Source organism: Phalangium opilio, unplaced genomic scaffold, assembly GCF_054372755.1.
Source record: "Phalangium opilio isolate 3A_F unplaced genomic scaffold, DU_Popi_V2 ptg000013l_1, whole genome shotgun sequence".
Classification (NCBI taxonomy): domain Eukaryota; kingdom Metazoa; phylum Arthropoda; class Arachnida; order Opiliones; family Phalangiidae; genus Phalangium; species Phalangium opilio.
Window position 1 is genome coordinate 12,629,560 of NW_028324148.1, and position 18,112 is coordinate 12,647,671.

The 18,112-nt window shown below is 34.8% G+C and overlaps 3 protein-coding genes across 3 annotated transcripts; all 3 read right to left on the reverse strand.

Annotated features, from left to right (window-relative positions):
- Positions 1–500: 500 nt before the first annotated feature.
- Positions 501–1,366, reverse strand: LOC149709236 (uncharacterized). The gene is made up of 2 exons (XM_089863329.1): positions 1,113–1,366; positions 501–874 (listed from the first exon to the last, which is right to left on the reverse strand). The coding sequence occupies exons 1-2, from the start codon at positions 1,355–1,357 to the stop codon at positions 532–534; spliced, it is 588 nt and encodes a 195-aa protein (XP_089719455.1). The 5' UTR covers positions 1,358–1,366; the 3' UTR covers positions 501–531.
- Positions 1,367–3,933: 2,567 nt separating this feature from the next.
- LOC149709237 (uncharacterized) lies at positions 3,934–7,821 on the reverse strand. The gene is made up of 2 exons (XM_089864618.1): positions 7,468–7,821; positions 3,934–4,384 (listed from the first exon to the last, which is right to left on the reverse strand). The coding sequence occupies exons 1-2, from the start codon at positions 7,707–7,709 to the stop codon at positions 4,039–4,041; spliced, it is 588 nt and encodes a 195-aa protein (XP_089720744.1). The 5' UTR covers positions 7,710–7,821; the 3' UTR covers positions 3,934–4,038.
- Positions 7,822–12,314: 4,493 nt separating this feature from the next.
- Positions 12,315–14,374, reverse strand: LOC149709238 (uncharacterized). The gene is made up of 2 exons (XM_089863334.1): positions 14,068–14,374; positions 12,315–12,764 (listed from the first exon to the last, which is right to left on the reverse strand). The coding sequence occupies exons 1-2, from the start codon at positions 14,307–14,309 to the stop codon at positions 12,419–12,421; spliced, it is 588 nt and encodes a 195-aa protein (XP_089719460.1). The 5' UTR covers positions 14,310–14,374; the 3' UTR covers positions 12,315–12,418.
- Between the last annotated feature and the right edge of the window lie 3,738 nt (positions 14,375–18,112).

The window sequence follows — 18,112 nt, forward strand, 5'->3', positions numbered from 1 at the left end:
GCATCTTTGGCAAGGCATTTTGGGAATTCTCGGTTTTTTTTATTTATTTGTTATATTTTCCTCCTAATATCCGGTTGAAGCGTATTTCAACCAATACGCGAGCGCACACTGGAAGCTTAGAGGAAAACTTTCAAAGGGAGAACATTGCAGCCAAGCCTTCTACTCCCCCTCTTTATACCCTCTGTGGTTTGTTGATCACTTGCGGTAACTCGGTTAAAAAGTTACAGAATAGGCCTATCTTAAAACTTCTGTTGCGTGATTGTAAAACGCCATTCATCTCTTCATTTCCTCCCGCAACTTACGGATTTTATGTAAAAGGCCTATTTTTTCTATTTTCCTCACTTGCTAGTCTATTTCAACCTTATACCTCTCAAATATCTCACAGTGTTATTTTAAATGCTTTAATTTTTTACAAAACAAATTATTATTGAAACCAAATATTCGTAAATCAACATTTTTTATTAAAGAACAAATTATAGTTAAAATAAAAACATTTTGGAACGGTGCCCGCACCTACGTTAAAAAATTATCTTAGTTGTTGCAGTTTCTTTCTCCATTACATACTCTCCATTTTTGTTCGCGGTCATTTGAGTCGCAGTTGACCGCTCGAATAGCGGCTCCATTTCCTCGCCCATCGGCCCTCAAGCAACGACCAGTGGCTCGTTGGGAAATCAGATATTCGTCGTTGCTAACTTTGCGGAATTCGAATTGCTGTTTGTTATCGCCCGTGTTGCAACCGGTTGTGTAGAGGGGGTCGTTATAGTTGGTCCCGGTGTAAAGACACATGTTCGAGTGACTAGCGGCTCCTTTAAGCAAGTGGGCACCATCAGAGTTCACGAAGTAAAATAGTTCGTTGACTGGAGTCAAGAAGTGTCTAGGTATTTAACAAATGAGAAGGAAAATGTTAAACGCTTGTGGAACAGAATAAAAACCTTAAACTCTTCTAGGAGGACCACAGTTTATCAAACTGGCACTGCTAATCTTGTTTTTTTCTTTTTTGCAAGGCAAACCCGAATTTCCCTGTCACTTACAGGGTTTATAAAATCCTCCTTGGGTTTTGGATAAGGTCGCGTTCACACCCACGTAAGTTTGACGTTGTAAATGAGACTTACCGCCAATTGCAGTCATACATGATGATTTTGATTCCAGATCCAATTAGGGATCGTTCGATATTCATGCATTTGCCGGATGCGGGATGTTCTAGAAGTCTAGCTTTTTGGAACCTATCAGCGTGGCCAAGAATCTCACCAAATATTCCTAAAGCACCAGAAAATCCAGAGAATTGACCGGGAAGCTGCGATTGACCATTGACACTCAAAATAAAGGCTGAAATTGCCAGTACAAGGCTTATCGACATAATGTTGTTATTCATTCTATGGAAAGAAATTAGAAATGGTTAGTAAAATTTTTGATAAAGTTCATATTTATTATGCAATGTTGGATTTTTGCATTATGCCTTGGTATCCAGGCCCAAGTCCCCAATACTGTGGAACTACTATAGTCTTTCCCTGGCTTCATAAATAAACCACAAATCATTGGAAATATTACTTGAATAATCATCTGAAGCTCTATTCTTTATAATTTATCAAGTAACTTGAATTATTACCCAAACATTTCGCAATTGATCTCAGTGCATTTTTTAAATTAATTAATCTATCTAATTACACCTGCAAGAATAAATTACAGGTCTCATTTAGCGGACTTCATAGTCTTGGACAGGGCTGTACATATGGCACTAGTCAAGGTATTTGACTACTAAAATGAATCTAAATCTTGAGGCTCCCAAGAAGTAAAAACAAAATATCCTTATGTTCAGCCCTGGTCTTGGATTCGTTTTCTATTAATATTCTTAAAATTGCAAAACGCTTTTCCTTTGGTTATGAGTCTGACTTGCTGTAAATATTATCTTCTTTAAATTTGTTCCGATGTTTAAAAAAATACCAAATATCTGATAATTTTAAGTTTGCTGATTACGTTAATCAAATTTTGTTCTCGGAAGTCCCTGAAGTTTTTAAGTGAATAATTTCTTTTAATAATGGAATAAGGGACTTTAGTACCTTCCTCAAAATTATAAAAATCGACAAAACTTTTACTTTGGAGAGATGCTGCGTCCTCTCTACGTAACCAAATTATTTTAAACTAAATGGAGATGAAATGACTTTATATACCTCTTGAATCAGGAAGGTTAATCCTTATTACGACTAAACTAGAAATCATAGTTAACATAATATTCGTAAGTATGTAACTTAACATTGTTTTATTTGTAAACTCTGTGTCGAAAACAGACACAGTGAATTTGTTTAGTCTGGATTGGAAAGTTAAGCAATCGTTAGTTAATTTTTTCATAATATCCCTTGAGATGAAACTTATCCTATTTCTAAATTAAAGGAGTTAAGTATTTAAGAGCAGCCAAGAACCCCTTTTATGTAATAATGATGTAGGCTTTATCTACTTAAAGGGTCTGTAAAGTGGTCGACGTACCGCAGTGCTGTCAGCTAAGTTTTTTGACCCCCCCCCCTCCAAAAATTGCCAGGAGATAAAATCCACCAAAAGATTTCACACAGCCCTAATAAGTTGAAACGGCATACTAAGAGAAAGAAGTGTTACTTTTGAAGGAATCTTATATATCAGTCAAAAATGTTCAAGGCTAAACCCGCGGGCATAACGAGATTATAATCTCTATACGTCCAATTTAGCTTTAACTGGAAAACAGTAGCAAGTGGTTAGTTGTTATTACGGTATAACCAAGATGAGGTCCTCAAACTTCTCCGAACAATCAAAGGAACCCAACTTGGCTACATGGAACGATAAACTAATAGTTTTAGTTTAGTGAGAAATTTAACAGATGGTCTTTTCCGAGGACTGTCATTTTAAATCTATTACGTAATATTTACGTCATGGATATAATTTATACTATAGTACTAAATTCGATTTAGTATGCCAGGTTATAATGAACTTGCGCATTCAGTTTCTAGCTTAGAAGGGTTCTAAAACAGCCTAGTAACTAGATTGAAAATGCGCATCAGTTTTAGTATTTAAGTTAACTAAAAAGAGTTTCCAAAGTTTTAGAGATCGTTCTATATTTTTACAACTCGGCCTCCTTTTGAACGATGTTAGAGGAGGTTTTTTGTATTGTCCATGTCTATTTGTGTGTCTGTACTGCTGTTCTTGCAATTTGCAAATTTGGAGAAAATACGTACGCAGTTTTCAGAAAATGGAAAATTATTATTCATTACGTCACCTATCCCAATTTGTAGGTAACAGAACCTCACTTTGTTCATGAATTTTGCAATTATAAAGAGGAGGAGCAATGAAGTAATTTCGCCACACGAACGTAATGAGTTTCGGGATATCATGTCACTTACCCCACCCTCCCGCGCTTAGCTTTAAAGAGTGTTTGAAATTTAGAACGCTCTTGATACATTTCAATAATAATCTCCCCTTGTTCAAGCCTGATTTTTGGATAGACCAGGGATAGATTTAATTTTAGAAGTAGGAATAAAGAACAGAGAAACCTGGGCGCGCCGCGCGCGTCAAAGTCCCGGACCCCCCTTCCACGGGATGGAGGGGTATGTAAGAAGAGGCGGGTCATAGCAACAGAGGTAAAAAGGAATTACGTAGTTTTCGCCGTCCCCGTCAGCAACGTCATCGAAACGTAGTTTAAGTGAGCCAGTAAGATAATATAAAATTATTGTTACGTGTTGGAGGGAGGAGCTCTATACTGGGCAGCCTATGAGTCGGACTGAAGTAAATACTAACCTTTCTCCATTCTTACTTCTAAAATTAAATCTATCCCTAAAGTCTTGTTTTCCAATTTTCAAAACTCTCTAGTCCATTTTGTTCTATAAAATATCACACTGTGTTTATTTTCAGCAAAATTAGAAATTGATAAATGAAACTTGTTCACCTTTTATCTCAAATATAACACTCAAATTTGTAAAAATCTTTTTTATTTATAATAAGCGCAGGTACATTTTTATTAAATAACGAAATTTCTTAAATTAATAAATTTTGAACTACATGATCGAAATGGCGCTCTCAATTTTTGTTGCAGTCTCTTTTTCCGGTGCATACTCTCCATTTTTGATCACGGTCATTTCCATCGCAGTTGACCGATCGTATTCCTGATCCATTTCCATGTCCATCGGCTCTCAAGCAGCGACCGGTGGATCGTTGGACAATCTGATATTCATCATGGCTAAGTTTGCGAAATTCGAAATGCTGTCTGTTATCGTCCCTCTTGCAGCCGATGGTGTATAGGGGGTCATTGTAGTTGTTGCCGGTGTAAAGACACATGTTCGAATGACTGGCAGCTCCTTTGACCATGTACGCACCACTGACATCTCCGAAGTAAAAGAGTTCATTGACTGGAGTCAACCAATCTCTAGAAAATAAACATTAAAATGAAGTGAGTTTTTGACATATCGAGGGTTCTAACAGCGTGTATATCAACAACATTTGATTATCAGGCTGTCAACAATTTGAGTTGCCAGAGGTTGTTTAGATAAGTAATAAGCGCTTTTGAAACTTCGAGTTCATGGTGCCCTAACATGCTGGCAAATATACAACACAACAATTTTACCTTGCCAAGAACATTAACCAATCAAAACTCACCCATAAGGGCGGACCTAAAACTATCCTTTGCCAAGCTTAGAGAGTCAGTAAACTCAACCCCTCGACTACGGTAGCATATAGTGGCATTTGATTGAACTAAACCACAGCCGGTACTGCTTTAATTGTACGACTCGAACCGTGACAAAAAATCAAACTCAAATTCCACGTACACCAATTACGGGTTACATGTAATCATACAACACAGTAGGACTTTCACCACGGTATATTGCAAGTAACGTGAAAGCTTCTACCTGAACCATGGTCAATGGTACAGCGAGTACACCGATCTCGTCAGTATAACTAACCCCCTCGCTAGCTGTTATGAAGATTGTAACAAGTTGGGAAAACCAAAATATTACCTCTCCGAGTCAAGAGGTCTACTACTACAAACTTATTTACCTAGATATGGAATTATTTCTCTTTTTTGAAGTAAAAATTTACGAAATATTGAAGCAGTATTCCAAGCATAGCGAATAATACAGTAAAGCAGACGACATTTTACATCCAATAAGGATAAATCTTGGACACATGGAAATCAGTCAATGGGGAAAAGAACAGGGAATGAAGTGTACGCTTCAGCTGTTTACCGTATAATCTGATAGCTACATTCACAACTGGTCTGCAGTGTAAACACTATCGTCTCGTCTCACCTACACAATATTCTTAGTTTGCCAACATGAATGTTAACGTTAAATAACACCAAAGCTAAATTATAGCTAGACGCACTAATAGTCAATGCGCACCATAAAGAGAATAAAAAGTCTGTAGCTACTACCCGTTTACCATTAGCCCTTTTACTATTCTAATTGCCACCATGATCTTTTCTTCTATTATAAAATCTTAACCTGATTATTTAATAGTGTATTTAACTTTCGGCTCACTCTGAACCGTTGATGTCTCTTCATTTCAGACACGAAAATCAAAGCCCAAAGTTTACTTCACCTCAGGCCTCAATTATTTACTCTTTGTTTCACTAAGACTATTGCGGATGATACTTAATATACCCGCCGGAGTCTAGGTCTTAGTTTTCTTCATGAAATCACTAAACCAATGATTATTCTATATTCAGATGTAGTATAGCTTAAGTAATATATAAACAGCCATTTCAAATAACAATTCTAAAACAAATCTTTGGAATATCAAAATGAAACAGAGCTTTAAAGCTACAAAAGTACTAAATGCATCATAATTACGAAAAATACTTCCACATATTCACTTTATATTATGGAAAAAGGGAATATTAAGGTTCTGTATGATTTCTTAACACATCAACACAAGGCTAACTGCTAACGCGACGCACTAGTGTAACAATGGACGGACACACACAGACAAAAACATAGACTGCTTTTTAACTCTTTCCGTATTAATTTTGAGTTGAGAAACAAGATTATCTTTAATATTTAAATAAATATAATTATTTTTAATTATTTTAATCTTCAATAATTAACATTAATAATAGTTAAATCGTTTAAAATAAAGTTATACCTATTATCATCTCAAACTTTGCTAATATTGACGTTTAAAGTGAAGGGTACCCCTCTTCCCGCTTTCTTCAAATTTTGGGGTATATATACGATTCGTTTCCATTATAATAGTAAGGAAAAACCGCAAATGCGAAAACCTTTGGTAGCGATCCTACCTTAGGGAGGCTAGACGTTTCTCGTAACCCTAGCTGATCGCCGCGTATATCCTAAAACCAAACGATGATAATGGAGTAGAAGCCAATGATACAGATTGGTGTCTATGTGGAATAGACGGAAGACCAGTGGATGGTGGTGTTAGAAGCCAGAATGTACAGACTGGTGTCCAAGTGGGATGGACAAAGATCAAAAGATGGTGGTGATTAGAAGCCAGTAAGTACAGACTGGTGTCCGTGTGGGATGGACAAAGACCAGAAGATGGTGGTGTGAGAACTCAAGTAGAGGAGCCATTTCCGTGACTGTGAAAGCAGTTCGGCAATGGCGAACACGTTTGCTCCGATTTGGAAACTGCGAACGCGGTCATGTGGGGTCTGACAGACAGACAGACAGACACACAGACACACAGACACGGCCGGTGTAATACCTCTCCGTGACGTCATCGTCACTCGGAGAGGTAAAAATGATAATAGCAAATGATTAGGATTTTTTTAGTATAAAACGTGTTTTACAAGTCATTAGTGAGTGTGGCGGGTTTCGGTAGAGAGTTTGGGACTTTAATTTGATAAAGACGGCTCACCCGCACCTGTTAGCTTGGGTCGAGAACCGAGACTAACAACTGATGTCACGATTTAAATTTTTGTTATTTTCTATTTCAAATAGCAGTAGACCTACATGGATGGAATATTTTACGGTGTTAAGTAGAAGTCCTGACTGACTGAATGATAATCAACATCCAACCCAAACTGCTATACGTAGAAGGTTAAAATTTCTCAGGGACGCTACTCTAAAGTAGTAGGCACGTACTAAGAAAGATTTCGTAATCCGGGGCCATCTTGAAAAATGGCGGAGAGAAGTGTAAATAACCTTTATCTCAAATCGATTTCACAAATAACTAGTTTGCTGGTTCCCTTTATTCTATAAACGGGATTTATGACTTTTGGGATTTGCTTTTCCGCCATTTTTAATATGGCCACCTGAATAGCAATAATGGCTGGTGCTTTTGCAGCTAGTCATGACATAAACTTCAAACGATCATGGCGTCATTATTTAGTTGCGATACTAAAAGAGACAGTAATTTCTGCGCGAACAAATATTCAAAAAGGCTATAAGTGATTGGTAACAGTATGTCAGGACACGAGTTGCCAAATGGGAATTTTTAAGGAATTAATCTAATGTCTTCTAATCTCTTGAAAGCATTTTAGATGTGACTTACCGCCAGTTGCAGTCGTACATGATGATTTTAATTCTTGATCCGATCAGAGCTCTTTCTATATTCATGCATTTGCCGGAAGCGGGGTGTTCAATAAGTCTGGCATCCCTATTTCTGAGAGCGTGGCCCGCAATCAGTCCAAATAGATCGCCCGCTACGGAAATGGCACTAAATTGACCATCGGCTTGTAAAATGAACGTTGAAATTGCCAGTAAAAGGCTTAGCGACATGATACTGGTATTCATTCTGGGAAAACAAATTTGTAAATATCGTGATGTCAGAGAAATCCATAAAATTTCGTATTTTAACAATCACTGCAGCTGAGCGTGTAAACAACTCTATAATAAATAAGTTCCCTTTAAACAAGAGCGCAATTAGCTCTTGAAATCTCGCTAAATTATCTACAGTGTTAAGAAAATCCTTTGATAAAAATAAGACATTTTATCTTAAAGACTTGAACAAATACGATCAAAACGCGCTGAAATTAAATTTTATGATGATGATTTTAATCGAATTCCCATCAAAATTATAAATAATGATAGAAATTTTAACAATATCAAGATGTTTTAAACAAATTGCATGCATTTCTAATGTGCAAGCATTAATTCGATCAAGACGTTTAAATCGATATGTTATTTATCTATCGTTTAAATATAGATAATAAGAAGTTAAAAAGATTTAATTTAGCTCAATTTCTAACAACTTGAGTAAAACATGCTCAGATTTGATTTAATATATCAAAAATGGATTAATTACTAGTATCCTAATTAAAACAAACTAAATCTGATCAACATGATTCGATGTAAATTGGATGAATAGTTTTTATCCTAAACACTTCATAAATAATCATGTTGGATCTTAGTTTAATTCATGCAATCTATTGGCTTTAATTAATTTCGTAGCTATTATCTAACCTTAATTATTCAAACCTCAATTAATCTAAACTTAGTTTAAAAAATCAAAATATTTTTAAACTTAGTTTAAAAAATCAAAATATTTTTAAACTTAGTTTAAAAAAATCAAAATATTTACATTATAGGTCAGCAAAATGCTTCGTCTGCAAGTCGATAAATTCAAAATTCGTTTTGTAACTCAACCCAGGCAGAATTGTATTATATACCTTTTTGAACAAGGAAAGATGCACGCATATTGCGACTAAACAAGAAATGTTACATCCTTTTCTCTGTCAAATTTCAAGGTTAAACCGCCGGGCATTAGAGCTTTAAATTTTTGCTTTTTCATTTGCCGTATCTAATATTACCTTTTGAATAAAATGAAGTGGTTTTATAATTAAGGTATTACCTTAATGTGGCCCTCAGCCGCTTCGCGTGGCTTGGGAAGGAACGTAACTTGGCTATAGGGTGAAATGACAGCTAGATATTTAACGATATGTTTCTGTCAGTTATGTAATCGAGGGAAATGGGTCCGACAGAGGTTGTTTATCTATTGCGCAATTTTGAGCTAAATATCTAGTTCTTCGAACACTTCTAAATTTGGCCTGCAGCTTTGTTATGAAATGCATTTTTTAATTTATGAAGTATTCAAATATGAATATGCAAATTTAGGTCTAGAGTTTAAAAGGATAACGGCGGATAAATAAATAATTTTATTTTGTATACCAACACTTCAATCAAATAGAATATAAAAATACTTGGTCATATCATTAGAAAATAATATATAGCTCCCTATAAGTATGAAACGTAGTACATTTTCACACTACAGCATTTGCTCCCAGATTTGGCGCGCTTACGCTTTTACGCCCCGTGGGAGAAGTTTTGGAACTACGAGTAAAAGGGGGGCGAAACCGCCGCCGCCACCTAAGGTGTCCGCGAAAGGCACGATGGGCCGGGGAAATATTGCCGCGCCCGTAGAGACACAAGATAATCCTTACCTCGTACCAGTGCAGGCGTTAGCCTCGTTCGTCAAAATCTCGGGCCATCTATTAATTTATTATGATAATTTTGACATGTACTTAATCAGTTATAATTATCATTGTAATAACGTCTAGACCTTTAACTCTTCAATTACAATATAAAATTCGAGAATTTTCTAAACAAATAATTCATCTTTTTAACACCAAAAACTCTTAATAGGTGGCATTAGAAACTTTTACAAATTTCAATGGAAGAAAATGCTGTTTACATGGCTTAAATGTAGAGTTTCATACTTATAGGGAGCTATATATTATTTTCTTATGGTCATATATATACATCATAAGTTCATAAGATATGTTCCACAAGTTTGTCATTGGTTACTGAGAGCTTGTCATGATGTGATTTAGGTGACTCATCATAGATTCTCGTAATGTGACGCCTGGTGAGGCGCTGTCATAGGCTTAGTACAGACAAAATATGAAGATGGATTGCAAAACCAAGCGTAGTTAATTTAAACGTCGTTTTCAGTAAGTCTCCAGAATTACGAAGTATATGTAGCCTAGTGTCATACTTATGGAACAAATCTTATAAACTTATGATACATGTTTTTGGGAAGTGCACTTATGGCTGCAAATCTTTCAAGTTTGCAAATTGCATGAAGAAAATAAACTATAAAAATAAGACTAATCAGGAAACACAAATGCCCAAGAGTCGTGAGTTTACCACAATACCTAGAGCTCGGAAATTTCTATCCATTACCCACAAATTGGTGGATAACCGATTACTTATAAACAAAGTTGTAGATTTTAATACGATTTAACATGTAAGTTCTGTGGATAATTTTCGAGTATGGATTAAGATAAAATAACGTGGATAATGGATGTTTGCATTAATGCTAATGGTGGGCATTTTGAACAATACCTCTAAAACTGCTACTAGCTTTGTACATGTACGAATAAATGATACCTTAACTGGAAACTCTTCTTTGTTTGTAACCAACTTTTATTGACCAGTCCTTCCACCTTTAATAATACGCTTCTGCTAGAAAATGGCTCATTAGAATTCTAAGATGGAAGGGTATTGGAATTGTCTAAACAAGATGGGCAAGCTGATACGTCTTACTCCAATTTGTGACATTTTTCACGTTTTGGAGGTCAATGTTTGGGGACCCGTATCACCGAAACTAAGCGTTGTAGACCCCATGTTCTTTGACACTTTTCACTCAGTTTGACCCAAAGAACACACCCTTCAATTTATGACATGCTTATCAGAAACACCCTGTATATCTTTTTAATCAGGAAGGTTAATCCTTATTACGACTAAACTAGAAATAATAGTTAACATAATATCCATAAGTATGTATCTTAACATTGTTTTATTTATAATTTCTTTGGATAAGAGATACTTAACTACTGCGAATTGGAATAGTCTGCATTTGAAAGTTAACCAGTCGGTAGTTATTTTTCCATCACCTTAATTTGCTGAAACGGCATACTAAGAGCAAGAAGTGTTACTTTTAAAGGAATCGTACCTATCAGTCAAAAATCTTCAAGGTTGAACGCGCGGGCTTAACGAGTTTATCTTTACGCCCAATTTATCTCTAACTGGAAAAGGGTATCAAGTGGTTATATTACGATATAACCTAAATGGGGTCCTCAACCTTCCTAACACAATCAAGGAACCCAACTTGGCTACAGGGAATGATAAACCTATCGTTTAAGTTAGTGAGAAATTTAACAGATGGTCTTTTCCGTGGACTGTCATTTTAAATCAATTACGTAATATTTACGTCATGGATATAATTTATGCCACGGTACTTGATTCTATCAGCTATAAATTTAGTATGCCAGGTTATAATGAACTTGCGTATTCAGTTTCTACCTTAGAAGGGGCCTAAAACCCTCAAGTGGATAGATTTTCAATGTAAAAATGCGCATCAATTATAGAATTTAAGTTAACTATAAAGAGTTTGCAAAGATTTAAGGGTAGTTCAATACTTACGTATTTTTACGACTCTTTGTGAACCATGTTATAGCAGAGGTTTAGTAGCAAAGATTTCAGGGTAGTGCAATACTACGTCTTTTTTACGACTCCTTGTGAACCATGTTATAGCAGAGGTTTAGTATCAAAGATTTCAGGGTAGTGCAATACTACGTCTTTTTAACGACTCATTGTGAACCATTATATAGCAGAGGTTTAGTATCAAAGATTTCAGGGTAGTGCAATACTACGTCTTTTTTACGACTCCGTGTGAACCATGTTATAGCAGAGGTTTAGTATTGGCTTTGTCTGTCTGTTTGTCTGTTCCGCCATGCTTGCAATTTGCAAATTGAAGCAAATGTGTATGCACTGTCTAGAAATTAGAAAATTGTTTCATTACGTCGTAGACAAAGGGACCACACTTTGTTCATAAATTTTGTAATTAATTACAGGGCCTTCAATGAAGTACTTAATTTTTTGTGACAACAGCACAATGAGCTTAATTATAATCTCCCCTCCCACACCTTGCTTTAAACGGTGCTTTGAAATTTAGAATGCTCTTGATATAATTCAATATTAATCTGCCCCTTGTTCACGCCTTGTTTTTGGAAAGACTAAGCGTCTAGTTTTCCAATATGCAAAACGCCTAATCCATTTAGAATATTTTTTCTATAAAATATCGCACTGTGTTTATTTTTTAATAGAGCTCGGCATTATCTATTCATTATTCTCGTTATTTTATCTTAATCCATACTCGAAAATTATCCACAGAACTTACATGTTAAATCGTATTATAATCCACAATTTTGATTATAAGTAATCGGTTATCCAACAATTTGTGGGTAATCGATAGAAATTGCCGAGCTCTATTTTCTAATAGTGTCGTAAGGTGTTCTCAGGTCTTCTATATTTTCTGATAAACTGGTTCAGTTTAAGCAAAGTTAGGAATTGATAAATGAAACTCGTTCACATTTCATCTCAAATATAACACTCATATTTGCAAAATCTCTATTTTATTTATAATAAGCGTACATTTTTATTAAATAACAAAATTTTTTCTAAATAAATAAATTTTGAACTACATGATCGAAATGGCGCTCTTAATTTTTGTTGCAGTCTCTTTTTCCGGTGCATACTCTCCATTTTTGATCACGGTCATTTCCATCGCAGTTGACCGATCGTATTCCGGATCCATTTCCATGTCCATCGGCTCTCAAGCAGCGACCGGTGGATCGTTGGACAATCTGATATTCATCATGGCTAAGTTTGCGAAATTCGAATTGCTGTCTGTTATCGTCCTTCTTGCAGCCGATTGTGTATAGGGGGTCATTGTAGTTGTTGCCGGTGTAAAGACACATGTTCGAGTGACTGGCAGCTCCTTTGATCAAGTACGCACCATTGAGCTCTCCAAAGTAAAAGAGTTCGTTGACTGGAGTCAACCAATCTCTAGAAAATAAACATTAAATGACGTGAGTTTTACTTATATTGAGGTTCCAACGGCATGGTATTAAGTGCTGTTCTCTATTTGCGTATAAACAACATTTTGTCAACACAGAAATTGTTAAGAGAAGTAGTAATCGTATTGAAACTGATTCTAGCTCAACCCTTATTATCCCTCTGGGGCATTCTTTAAAACAAATGTCTGCTACTGTGATGTCCCTAACATGCTGGCTAATCCTCAACGCACCAATTTTACCTTGCCAAGGACAGAAACTGCAGCCCATATGGGCGGAGCTAAAACTATCCTTTACCAAGCCTAAGGGCCCGTCAACTTAACCCTCCGACTTTGTGAGCATCTAGTGGCATTTGATTGAACTAAACCACAGAGACTTGGACGACGCAATCAACCTCAGATTCACAGTAAACCGAGTACGGGTTACATCTAACCACGCAACACAGTAAGACTTTCACTACAGTAAACTGCAAAGCTTCTACCTCCTCTTTGGTCAAAGGTACAGCGTGTACACCCGTCCTGCGAGAAACTAACCGCTAGCTAGCTTATATGAAGATTGTAAGGAGTAAAAATGTCAATAACAAATGTTTTGGTTTTTGACGTATGAAACTTGTTTTATAAGTCATTTGTGAGCGTGCCGGGTTTCGGTAGACAGTTTGGGATTTTATTTCCACCTGATAAAGACGGCTCTCACGCACTTGCTCCCTCTAGTGGTGTAATTGCTACCTTTGGCCGAGAACCAAGCCAGACAGCTGATGGTCACGTTTTAAGTTTTTGTTATTTTCTATTTCAAACGGTGTTAAGTTGAAGTTCTGACTAACTGAGCGATAATCAACACCCAACCCAAACTGTTATACGTAGAAGGTTAAAATTTCTCAGGGACGTTACTCTAAAGCAGTAGGCTCGTACTAAAAAAGATTTCCAAATCCAGGGTCATCTTGAAAAATGGCGGAGAGAAGTGTAAATAACCTTTATCTCAAACTGATTGCACAAATAACTAGTTTGCTGGTTCCCTTTATACTATAAACGGGCATTATGACTTTTTGGATTGCCTTTTTGCCATTTTCAAAATGGCCGCCTGAATGGCAATGGCGGGTGCCTTTGCAACTAGTCATGACATGGACTTCAAACGATTACAGACATGGCGTCATTGTTTAGTTGCGTTTCTTAAAGAGACAGTAATTTCTGTGCCAACAAATATTGAAAAAGGCTAGGACACGAGTTGCCAAATGGGAATTTTTAAGGAATTAATCTAATGCTTTTTAATCTCTTGAAAGCATTTTAAATGTGACTTACCTCCAGTTGCAGTCGTACATGATGATTTTAATTCCTGATCCGATCAGAGCTCTTTCTATATTCATGCATTTGCCGGAAGCGGGGTGTTCAATTAGTCTGGCATTTTTATTTCGGAGAGCGTGGCCCGTAATCAGTCCAAATAGATCGCCCGCTACGGAAATGGCACTAAATTGACCATCGGCTTGTAAAATGAACGTTGAAATTGCCAGTAAAAGGCTTAGCGACATGATTCTGGTATTCATTCTGAGAAAACAAATTTGTAAATATCGAGATGTCAGAGAAATACTTAAAATTTCGTATTTTAACAATCTCTCTATCTGAGTGTGTAAATAACACTATTGTACTTAAACTAAAGCGCAATTAGCTCTTAAAATCTCGGTAAATTTACTAGAGTGTCAAATTAACAAAATCGTTTGATTTAAAATTAGACATTTGATCTTAAAGACTTGATCTAAACGTGTTGAAATTTAATTTAATGAAGATGATTTTAATCGAATTTCCATCAAAATTTTAGATTCTGATAGAAACTACATAAGCTATAAACCAGAAGCCGTTTTGCTATAACTTGATCAAGATGTTTAAAAAATTGGATGCATTTCTAATGTGCTAATCCTTAATTTGATGAAGAAATCTATATGTAATCTATCGTTTAAATATAGAACAAAATAAGTAAAAATAAAAATCATCCACGTGTAATTTTTCAATCAACATGTTTAAACCAAATTGGTTTTGGGTGAAAACATGCTCAAATTTAATTTCATATATCGAAATGGACCAATTATTAGTATCCTGATCGAAGCAAGCTAGATCTGATCAACATGATTTGATGTAATTTTATCAATTATTTTTATCCTGATCAAAACATGCTAAATCTGATCAACTTGATTCGATGTAATTTTATCAATTATTTTTATCCTGATCAAAACATGCTAAATCTGATCAAAATGTTTTGATATAAATTGGATCATTAATTTTTATTCTGATCAAAGCATGCTAAATCTGATCAACATGATTCCATGTAAATTGGATGAATTATTTTTATCCTGATACACTTCATAAATAATCATGTTGGGTCTTAGTTTAATTTATCTGTTCTATCGCCTTTAACTAAATTTCGTAGCTATTATCTAACCTTATTTATTCTAAAATTAGTTTTAAAAAAATCAAAATATTTACCTTATAGGTTAGCAAAATGCTTCGTCTGTCAGCAGATAACTTCAAACTTCGTTTTGTAACTCAACATAGGCAAAACGTCGTATTATATACGTTTTCGAACAAGGAAAGACGCACTCCTATTGCGACTAAACAAGAAATGTTACATCCTTTTCTCTGTCACATTTCAAGGTTAAACCGCCGGGCATTGGAGCTTTAAATTTTGCTTTTTCATTTGCTATGTCTAATATTACCTTTTGAATAAAATGAAGTGGTTTTATAATTTAGGTATTACCTTAATGCGGCCCTCAGCGGCTTCGTGTGGCTAGGGAGGGGACTCAATTTGGCTATAGAGTGAAATGACAGCTAGATATTTAACGATATGTTTCTGTCTGTTACGTAATCGAGGGAAATGGGTCCGGCAGAGGTTGTTTATCTGATGCGCAATTTTGAGTGAAGTATTTAGTTTAAATTTCGCCTGCAGCTTTGTTATGAGGATAATGAAATGCATTTTTTAATTTATGAAGTATTCAAATATGAATATGCAAATTAAGGTCTAGAGTTTTAAAGGATAACAGCGAATAAATAAATAATTTTATTTTCTATACCAACACTTCAATCAAATTGAATATAAAAATACTTGGTCATGTATATACACCATAAGTTCATAAGATATGTTCCACAAGTTTGTCACTGGTTACTGAGAGCTTGTCATGAAGTGACTTAGGTGAAACATCATGGATTCTCGTAAAGCGACGCCTGGTGAGGCGTTGTCGAATGTAATAGGAAGATGGAATGCAAACGCGAGTGTAGTCAATTTTCGCGTCGTTTTTGAACTAGCTTTCAGTAAGATTCTAGCATTACGAACTATAGGTAGTGTCATACTTATGGAACATATCTTCTAAACGTATGATGTATGTATTATGTTTTGAGAAATAAATATTGACCGTTTAAACTATCTTTTTTTGAACAATATCTTGAAGAGTACGACATTACTATGAAGTCACTTAACAATATTAGAGATGCACTTTTGGGAACTGCAGTAATGGTTGCAAATTTTTCAAGTTTGCATACTGCATGAAGAAAATAAACTCTGTAAATAAGTCTAATCAGGAAACACAAATTTGACCAATTGCCTAAGCCTCGTGAGTTTACTAGAGTACCCGCCGACATCTTAAAGTTTCATCCTCAAACAATGGAAACAACAGAAAAAGATTCTCTGTATCACTTATATTTTTCCCTGTTACTTAATGTTTTTACTTCTGTTTTTGAAATAGGAAGTTCATATATGTTGCAGCTAAACAGAAATATCATCTTTTTTCCCCATCTGTTATTTAGAAAATTTGCGTAATGATTGAAATAGCGATGCTTTAATACTGGGAATTATGGAATTATTAGAAATTTTTTATTTGAAGGGTTAATTGAAGTATGTTATGCTTTTTTCATTACCTAATGCTTAATTTCTAAAGAAAGTTTTGATAATTCTCACGTTATTAATAGAGATTTTGCCTGAAAACTGAAACATCACCAACTTTTTTGACACATAACAATTTGGTTGACGGAAATTGTGTCAGACTTCAAAGTAAACCCATACCTAATTCTATCTGCTTACACCAAGAGCAAGCCATAGTTAATGTCGCAAGCGTGAAACCCTAAATTACCTTAATGAGAAAAATTACGATGTATAATGAAACTATTAGCGGAACAAATTTTAATTTGGGTATATTCAAAGTGGGGTCCTTAAGCGGTTTTCTCGCTTTATATTAATAAATAAGGGACTTTACTTGATGATATACCAAGAGATTATATTTTGAAGGAAAGAAACCATATTTTTTTTTTCGTTGCACCATTTTTATGTAATTTGACCTAGCACGCTTTTAACGGGTACGCATGAGGAAAAACGCCATCAATATTTTTAACCGTGAATATGAAACTTCGGATAAGTCAACTATGGTAGAATTAGAGATGTGAAATTACCTAAAAGTTCAATATTAAAATTTTTGGAAAAAAAATCACCTAAATAAAATTACCCATTCAAATTTTACGAAAAATAAAATTACCGGTTCAATTTTTAGGAAAAAATAAAATTACCGGTTCAATTTTTAGGAAAAAATAAAATTACCGGTTCAATTTTTAGGAAAAAATAAAATTACCGGTTCCATTTTTAGGAAAAAATAAAATTACCGGTTCAATTTTTAGGAAAAAATAAAATTACCGGTTCAATTTTTAGGAAAAAATAAAATTACCCATTTTGTTTTTAGGAAAAAAGTAAAATTACCCATTTAAATTTTAGGAAAAAATAAAATTACCGGTTCAATTTTTAGGAAAAAATAAAATTACCGGTTCCATTTTTAGGAAAAAATAAAATTACCGGTTCAATTTTTAGGAAAAAATAAAATTACCGGTTCAATTTTTAGGAAAAAATAAAATTACCCATTTTGTTTTTAGGAAAAAAGTAAAATTACCCATTTAAATTTTAGGAAAAATAAAATTACCCATTTAATTTTTAGGAAAAAATAAAATTACCCATTTAATTTTAGGAAAAAATAAAATTACCCATTCAAATTCAGTTATTCATAAGCTTCAGTTAAAACCAATTTTACTAAAAAATCTACATACCAAATTTTTTTTAATTTAGACATAAGACCAATGATAAACAATACCTATAATGAAACAAAAAAAAACACCTCATTTTAGATCTTTTATTGGTTATGTTTAAAAAACTGTTTCTAAAAAACTTGATCAATTACGTTTCATTAATAGTCACGTTCTTATAGAGTACGGTTCCCACCCGAACGGCCTACGGAATATCATCGGTTTTTTAAAGTTAAAACAGTTTTAGGAGTTTAATCGTTTATATTACATCCCTAAATTACAGTTAATTCTCACAAAA